The sequence below is a fragment of the Ictidomys tridecemlineatus genome, chromosome 2, assembly GCF_052094955.1.
Source record: "Ictidomys tridecemlineatus isolate mIctTri1 chromosome 2, mIctTri1.hap1, whole genome shotgun sequence".
Taxonomy (NCBI): domain Eukaryota; kingdom Metazoa; phylum Chordata; class Mammalia; order Rodentia; family Sciuridae; genus Ictidomys; species Ictidomys tridecemlineatus.
In genome coordinates this window covers 75,372,560-75,381,375 of record NC_135478.1, presented here as the reverse complement: position 1 = coordinate 75,381,375, position 8,816 = coordinate 75,372,560, and the positions used below count along the sequence as shown (strand labels likewise).

General features: G+C 38.4%; 1 protein-coding gene across 1 annotated transcript in view; it reads right to left on the bottom strand.

The window, feature by feature from the left end:
* Positions 1 to 566: 566 nt before the first annotated feature.
* LOC144368227 (piwi-like protein 3) overlaps positions 567 to 8,816 on the bottom strand; it is a 28,485-nt gene continuing 20,235 nt past the window's right edge. Inside the window, 7 exon segments of the mRNA XM_078026943.1 lie at positions 567 to 683; positions 842 to 989; positions 3,300 to 3,425; positions 4,067 to 4,217; positions 4,632 to 4,702; positions 6,542 to 6,645; positions 6,775 to 6,975. Coding sequence (XP_077883069.1) covers positions 567 to 683; positions 842 to 989; positions 3,300 to 3,425; positions 4,067 to 4,217; positions 4,632 to 4,702; positions 6,542 to 6,645; positions 6,775 to 6,975 — 918 coding nt within the window.

The window sequence follows — 8,816 nt, the reverse complement described above, 5'->3', positions numbered from 1 at the left end:
AAAAGCTGTCCATGTTCCCAAATTGCCAATTTAAATCACCAGGTTCTCTTTATTACATCTGTTCAAAAATATAATCCATAGATGACCAATGCCCCCTTCTTTTCAATTATCAGCACACCACTTGGAATGCACAGTGTTTGGGCACATTTAATTACTTAAGCTTTGCAACATTTGAAAGGGAAATTGCAAGACAATCCTCTGTCAGTTCTTTGCAGGCTGGAGAGGCAGCCTTGGGTCAAATCAGGGGTAGCATTTTAAGTAGAAAGCACCACTGATTTGGACCCATCAATCTGTCAACATAAATTCAACTTCTCACTCAATTGCCTCCTGTGGCATTTGTGGTATAATAAGCAATCCCAAATACCAGAGTTAATATTTCTAAATTTCTTTCTGCTAGATATTGGTTTTGTTTTCTTTGCCATCTCTGATGCTGTTCAACATTCTCCCATGTGCAATAAAAAATGATTACAATTTAGCTATGAATCTATTTCAGATATCCAGCTTCAAAAGTTCTTTTTTTTTTTTAAAGTACGAATTGTGGTTTTCAATATCACATCTTCTGCAGCTCAAAGGTAATAGAGAGAGTTAGCTAGTAGGCTACTTGGCTGATCGTGAAGACTCTGGCCCACAAGGTAAGCCAGTTTATGGGCATAGTGGCAAGGAGCAGGAACTCGGATGATGCCCTTTAGTAGAAAGAAAAATTTTTTTTACTTTACACTCAAATGGACATTTACTATCTCTTAAGTTTACATTGTCATAGATATCAATTCAGAGGTTAAAAAGTTGCTCAGTTTTGAACACATTTTACAGATTTGAAGGGAAATCACAATAAAATACTCACTGACAAATTGTAGTACATGTGGCACAGTTTGTAAGTTAAACGCTGGACTGTATCCGGGTCCAAGCAGACGGTGTCATAGATAACATTATAATGAGTGGGAGTCACAGTACCAACTGTAGAAGACTGACTCACAATGTAAAAGTCATACCTGCAATTACAGAACACGGGGGTCTCCACTTATTTTAAAGAATATAACCCTAGTATCAGATGAAAATATTTCATTTACTAATTTACAGAAATCTGTTCTATAGACAGTTTCCTTTCAATTTAGAAGCCTGTCTAACAATGATTTGATAAAGCAAATCCATAAAGGACCATTAAGTGCATGTAGATAATAACTTTCCTGAGCTGGAGACTTGAAATGTAGGTACTGATGCCCAGGGAAAGAAACAGAATTGGCACATTGGGTGGCAATAGGTAATTAGATGCAGAAATTTAAAGATGAGGCTTCTTGGGCCAGGGATACAGGCTTCTTAAGAATTGTTGGAAGTAAAAAAAAAAATAAAAGAGGTGAAGATGAAAAAAAAATTGTTGGAAAACACTCAAACTCTGTAAATGACAACTGGCAAGGTTAATCTATTTCCATTTGTTGTAAATACTGAATTTTATTTTTATGTGTACAGTCCTATGTAATGCTTTATTATACTTTTGCCTTTTGAATTAGTTCTTTCCTGTATTAGACTATATTGATCAATGTTTCTGCCCTTCCTTAATGTAACTTCATTTCTTCCCTCTATTCATATGTTTTATTTCCCATTCCGATTTCATATAACTCAATTATGGAAATGAAGCATCTACATCTAAAGTTAACCAGAAGCTCTTGTTTTCCCCAGTAACAGAACCTTAAAATGTTTTATATTCAGTTTTATAGATCTAATATTTAAAAAACACACAGACTTCCATAAGAATAGAACTCTACAATGTTTTAATATACCTAGCAGTTATTCATTACTTAGGAAGTCAAGGCTTTCAGTGAGAGCTGGGTAGATCTGCTCATGTGGACACACTATGTTTACCTAAGCATGTTTGTATTTTAGGTATGCTTGTTGATAGCTTAGAGGGCTATCAAATTCTAGTTTGATATTTTGGAGGCCGTTTGAAGATACAATATCACTGTATTGTTTGTATTACTGGTACTGAATAATTATTGTTTATAAATATAAATAATAGTATTCTGACTGCTTTTAAAATTTCTTATTCTTGCTGTTCTTAAATTTCAACTAAATGGAGACTCATTTTTATTGTTGTTGCTCAGATTTTATTATTTTCAAACATGAAGATTCAGAATCTCTGTCTGTGCTTATTACTTCTACCCATGTTTTTCCTATAGAACCTTCTATTTGATATACAGCAAGTCTTATTTTGCCTCATCATTTCCTGAGCATTTCTTTCTTAGCTTCCATATTTTAAGTCTCACTACTGCATCATGGATACTTAATGTATTTTCTAATTAACCATTTTCTTTCCAAGTAAACTTCACTTTGATACTTCCTCCAATTTCTTTATTTTTTTAAAGCTTATCATTGTTAACTATCCAAGTCCAAATTGACCTTTTAATTCAACATTTCTTAGTTACTTTTCTTATGACTTTTATTCCATGACTTCATTCCATCTTCCCTTTTAAGCATACTTTACTATGGAATGATTGCAATCATTTCATTGTCTAAAAGTTTTGGATGTCTGATCCTGTTGTCATTTTGTCTGCTGATTCTCACTCATGGTGGGTTGCTTCCTTACATGAAAAAAATTCATAAGTGACTGCTCTGATTTATTGCAGATGTTCATGGATAATAGAGCCGACAATATAAAAGGATAATACAGCTGACAATATAAAACTATTTTGTGGCTTATCCAATATTACTTTATAATGTATTATTTGTCCATGTTCTTACAGGATAAGTGTCATAAGAAACTTTTTTTTATATTGCCCCCTTTAAAAGCATCAAGACATTTTTAAAAACTGAAAACCTCTTCAGGTTATTACTTAAATAGATTCTCATGGGGCATATTTCATATTTGATTTGTGACGACTCCCAGCTGTCAAACACAATTTGCTATTCTTTAAAAAAAATTTTTTAGTTGTAGATGGACACAATACCTTTATTTAATTTATTCATTTTTATGTGCTGCTGAGGCTCAAACCCAGTGCCTCATGCATGCTAGGCAAGCGCTCTGCCACTGAGCCCCAGCCCATTTACGACTTTAAATGAAGGCATTTCAGGCCACAAAATTACTTTTATTTTGCCACAGACAAAAAATACTTAAGAAACAACCATAAGACCAGTCACAATTTCTAAATCCAAATGAAGAGTCCCTGGTCAAGTGTGAAAAAATATATAGATCAAATTAGTTGTCAAGGATGAGAAAATGCTTCTAAGGTGAAGTTACTGGGATGAAGGGATTTTGCCAAGGTGAACTGAGAACGTTATAGATGCAGATATAAAAGTAAAACTCTTACCATTGCTCCCTGGTTACCATCATGTCAACAACAGTTCCTGGAGCTGGATTTCCAAGTTTTCGATTGTATTGAAGAAAAAACCTGGTGTTTATTCGTTTCTTCACCACAATGAAAGTTAACTTGATACTTGAAAAATTAGGATAAATTAGGATGTTTACTCAATCTCATCTCAGAAGCATTCAGGGTGCTAGAACCTCACACGCTTAGCACCTATTTAAAAGCCTGTGGACAGCAGCCCCCCTCCATACAGCCCAGTTTAAACACTTGGTTGCATGTACCCAAGTGGGGCAGTAGAACGAGGAGGAGTCTCTTTAGAACCACCCACATCCTAGGTGAAGGGACCCTTCCTCTGAAGCTCAGAACCAGTCCTGCTGTCTCTGCTGGGCAGCAAGCCCCACAGTCAGAAGAGGCTGCGGACACAGCTAGGAGGGAGCCCCAGCACAGAGACTTAAAAACTCCAGGATCAAAGGAGTGACATCTGAGAGCCATGGACAAAGTGTTCATGGACATCTGTGAATCTATAAGGCAGACGAGCACTCCACGCAGTGCTCCATGAAGGGAAACAGGCTGCCACCACACTCTGCACCCCGACTCCGTGTGAACCACAAAGTCAAAGGGCTGGGGCTGTTCAACTGCCCACCCAGCCACTGAAGCCCACTGTGTGAATCAAGCCCCTTTTTTTCTCTTCACATGTCACTTAGATTCTTTTTCCTTCCCGAGAACAGCTTTTTCTTACATTATCTGAACTGGACAATTTATGTACTCACCTATATGGGCACTCATTTTCTAAGTAGCCCACGAGCTCAGATATTTCATGGTCAAGCAAGGCCTGAAGCTGACCATCTCCCACTCCATCCCGATAGACCACAATAGATTCTGGTGCATGTGGTACATTTCTAAGCCAGGAATTCAAGGCACCTGAAAGGAACCCAGAAACATGTAAGCACACCTCAACTTGGGACAAACTGGCCTCTGCTATTTTTGACAATGTCAGGGTTCACCTTTCAACACTGTAGCTTTCAGGACAGTTTCGCTCACAGACTCCAACTTCAGAATAGTCCAGGGGTTTCTTTCATTTATTTTAGTCCAGGGGTTCTACAATAACAGTACCACTGAAATTTGAGTGGTATGGGCGTGTGTGGTCATGTCATACACAATGGGGTGTTTTGCAGCATTTCTTGTCTCTACCTGCTGGACTACATGCCAGCACACCACCATCCCAGTGTGGCAACAAAAAAGTGTTTTCAGTCATGAATGAATGGTCTCTGGGGGCACTATCTCTACTTGTGAAGAACTGATGTAGAACGTTGGTACACCAACCCCAAGGCTGACCTTGCAAACAGTTCTTCAATCCATCCACAAGCTCCTCTCCTGGTGCCTGGAAGATACATTGAGAGTACCACCTGTTTTTAGGAAAAAAATGAGTTAACTGGAATCTTAAAATTTCATCATTTGGATTCTGAGTTAATCTATGACAAGAATATATACACGTGTATATATGCGCGCACACACACACACCAGTAGCCAAAGGATCCAATTAAGGAACAATCCCTTCACATATCTACAATGATCCAGTATTAGTCTTTTGATATCTTAGGCATCTTATAAGGGTTTTTGAATACACACAAACAAGAACTGTTAAAATTATTATGAATTACTCATTTTGGGGCTGAGGTTGTGGCTCGGTTGTACAGCACTTGCCCAGCAATTGTGAGGCACTGGGCTTGATCCTCAGCACCACATAAAAATAAAGGTATTATGCCCATCTGCAACTGAAAAATTATTCTAAAAAATTACTCATGTTGTCCACATACATGACTACTCTAGTTTCACCTGCTGGGGAATGTGACCAAGTGAAAACTCTTCTCCTGGAGATTTTTGCTTTGGGGTCAATGTCTTAGGCAAAGGGCTCACCCATAATAATAATCTGAGGAAGCAATTTGATTTGCAAGACTGACAGCCAGTATGACAACTTCAACATGTCCAGTAAAATAAAAATGGCTGGGTACTATGCTGTACACCTGTAATCCAAGTGGCTCAGGAGGCTGAGGTAGGAGGATCATGGGTATAAAGCCATCTTAGCAAAAGCGAGGTGCTAAGTAACTCAGTGAGACCCTGTCTCTAAATAAAATACAAAATAGGGCTGAGGATGTGACTCAGTGGCTGTGATCAACCCGTTACCACCCACCCACAAAAAAATTCTTAAAATGTCTCAAGTTGCTCTCTCTTTACCGTTTACTTCAGAATGAGCTCACCTGACCACCTGACATTATGTGCTCTACTTATTTGTCTGCCTCTTTATTAACCTCCATGAGTTACCATCAGCATTTGGTTCTGTTTTCCCTGCTGTACTGCCAGTATTTAGATCTAGAAATTACTTCAGAATGTCCACTGAGTGACACTGTCTTCCCATTATTGCAACATTTTCTAATTCAAAGAAAAAGCAGTATAAAATGTTACTGTGTGGAAATAGAGAATCACTGGGGGAAATGATGTCATCTGTGGAAATGAGGGTGGATTTTCTCTAAAGAACACTGACATCATCCTCTAGCGGGCCACAAACATCAATCATGGGGGCAGGGGTAATCTGAGGGCCACATATCATGTAATACACAAGGGCTACAAACTCATTTTAAGGTGTGGTGTGTTTTCTACTCTAAGGATGGGGGGAAACATGGCTCCAGAAGAAAAGGGGAGTTGTGGAAATACAGATATACATCTCCTTTTGTGGGTACATTACATAGAAAGGCCTGAAGCCAAGATTCTATACCTCCAGGCCTCTGGTTGGAAGATGGGGGCGGGGCATGTGGAAAGGAATGTGCACAACCTCTAAGAGGCTAGACTGGCCTGCAACTGACAGCCAGCAAAGCATCGGGACCTCTGTGCTACCACCACTAGGAAATGGCTTCTGCCACACCCACGAGAGCCTGAAGAGGAGAATGTGGCTCGGCTGAGATTTTAATTTCTATCTCACGATTTCAGAGTCTCACCCAAAGAACTAAATATAAGCAGGTATTGTCATCTGCTACTTTTTGCTCTATTAGATGAAAAACAAACAAAAAATCCCCCCACAAACTCAACCATTCATGCAGAATATTTTGGGAGCATAATTTTGCCAGAAAACTGGGACAGCTCATGGCTAAGAACTACTCGTCTGAACTCCCAATAAATATGAGTCAGGTCACCTCTTCGGTTGGGTGCACAGACAGCTACCAATCAAATGTCTACCAAAGCTTACTCACTTGGTTAATTCCTCATCGGTGCTTGCCACAAATCCTGCAATTGACTTCCGACGACTTACAATATCGTGGAAACAATCAATACCGACGAACATTGTCTTTTTCAACTTTTTTTTTTAATAAAAAAAAGTAAATTTAGAACAGAATATGAACAAAGTTTAATGGTTAGATTAAAAAACAGACTCTTAAATTTCACTATTCACAAATAAAAGAGAAGGTAATAAAATCCTACATACTCCTGTCTCCACCTTCCAGAGGGCTCCTCCCATCTTGCAATTCATCTGCTGGGCAATCTTTGTGGCCATGGTTTTTAATGTCCGGGCTTTAGTCAGGGTATGTGCCACCACACACTGGCTTGGAATTGGAGATTTAACACACAAGTATTTTTTTATTTCATCATACCTGTTTTTCCTATCATCAGGCAATATGCAAACCACCTTAAAAGCAAGCAGACATGAAACTCTTAATTTAAGACAGTAATGATAAGAGAAATGAAAGCCATTTCAAGGCAGAACACTGATAAACTAGAGTCTACTAACTGACTAAGTCTAAGGAAGTAGAGAGTGTAGAATCACATCACAAGGAAAAGGCTGCAGAATTGGCAAACTGGGAAGTGTGCATCCAATGCTTAAGCTTGAAAAATCCTTTGTTCCATTGACTTGATTTCCAAGAATTTAGGGTGAAGTTAACAAGGATGGGTTGAAAATGTCCACAGAAGGATACCAGGATCAGGAAAGTCACCATTTGCAGGATGATCTTTATAGATCGGGTACTTACTAGGTACTCTACTTGTCCCAGTTCATTTAAATCAACATCCTGTGCTTCCTGATATCATGGGTTGAGAAAAACCCACTACCACATCTATGGTATTTTGCAAGAATACATGACTTGAATCTAATTATGAGGAAGTGAGCAAATCCAAATTGAGAGAGATTAGACAAATGGATTAGTCAGTGGATTAGACAAATATTTTTCTTACAACTAAAATCCTAAAATGCAGGCATAAGATTTTGTGTATGTATTTATGCATGTTTCACAGGTGTACGTGGTATGTGTTCAACATGACTAATCATCAGGGAAATGCAGATCAAAGTCATATGAGGCATCACCTCACTCCATTGAGGATGACTGTGATCAAAGGTGTGGAGTAGGGCACCCTTGCACTCTGCCAGTGGGAATGTCAACTAGTACAGTCTATCATTGGAGACAGAGGGGAAGTTCCATGAAAACTAAAAGCAGAACTTCCCTCTGATCCAATGATCCCATGCTGGGTATATATGTAAAGGAAACAAGTTCATGAAAGAAGTATCTGTGCTCCTATGTCTACTCAGCCCTATTCACAATAGCCAAGATATGGCATCAACTAACATGTCCAAGAAATGAATGGTCAAAGAAAGTAGTATATAGACACATAGTGAATGCTACTCACTATAAAGAGAAATCTAGTCATTTGTGATACCACGGATGAACCTGGAGGATAGTAAATGACATAAGCCAGGTACAGAAACAAAAAGCATCATATAAACTTCACTTGTGTGTGTAATCTAAAAAATGTTGATCTCAGAAGTGGAAAGTAGGACAGTGTTTACCACAGGTGGGGTTGGTTACCAAGAATGAGGAGCCTGTAGGGGTGTTGGTCAAATAACACATAATTATAGTTAGGTAGAGGGAATGAGTTCCAGAAATCTAGCAGGCAGCACGTTGACTATAGTTAATGGTGTATATAATATTCTTGAAAAAAATGTCATGAGAGTAGATACTAAGTGTTCTCACCATGGACACAACTATTAGGTAATGCATGTTAATTAGCTAGAATTAACCATTCCACAATGGAGACATACTTTAAAACATGTGGTATCCAATATATATAATTTATTGATTTACCCCTTTTTCTGAAGAGCTAAGACATTTCATTTGAAAATGGATATTGGCTCAGAAAAGGTGTTTGCCTCCCAAGATTCCCTATAGCAATTAAAAAAAGAAAGTCTAGGCTTCATATAAAAGGAAGAAAAACATACTGGCCTCATGATTAAGAAAGCCTCCCTGGTGAAAGATCATCCTGAGGGAAGGAGGGGGATGCAAGATGAATTAAGGAAAAGAATTCAAGGAAGAAAGAAAGATGGGATATTTCTGTAGTAACTCAGACACCAGGTAATGACAACTTGGTCTAAAACAATGGATGGAAGAATCATTGAACAAGAGGAAGGACTCGAGCTAGAAGAAATACTATACTAAACAAACATTTACTTAGATCATAACTGGAGATGAAAATCATGAT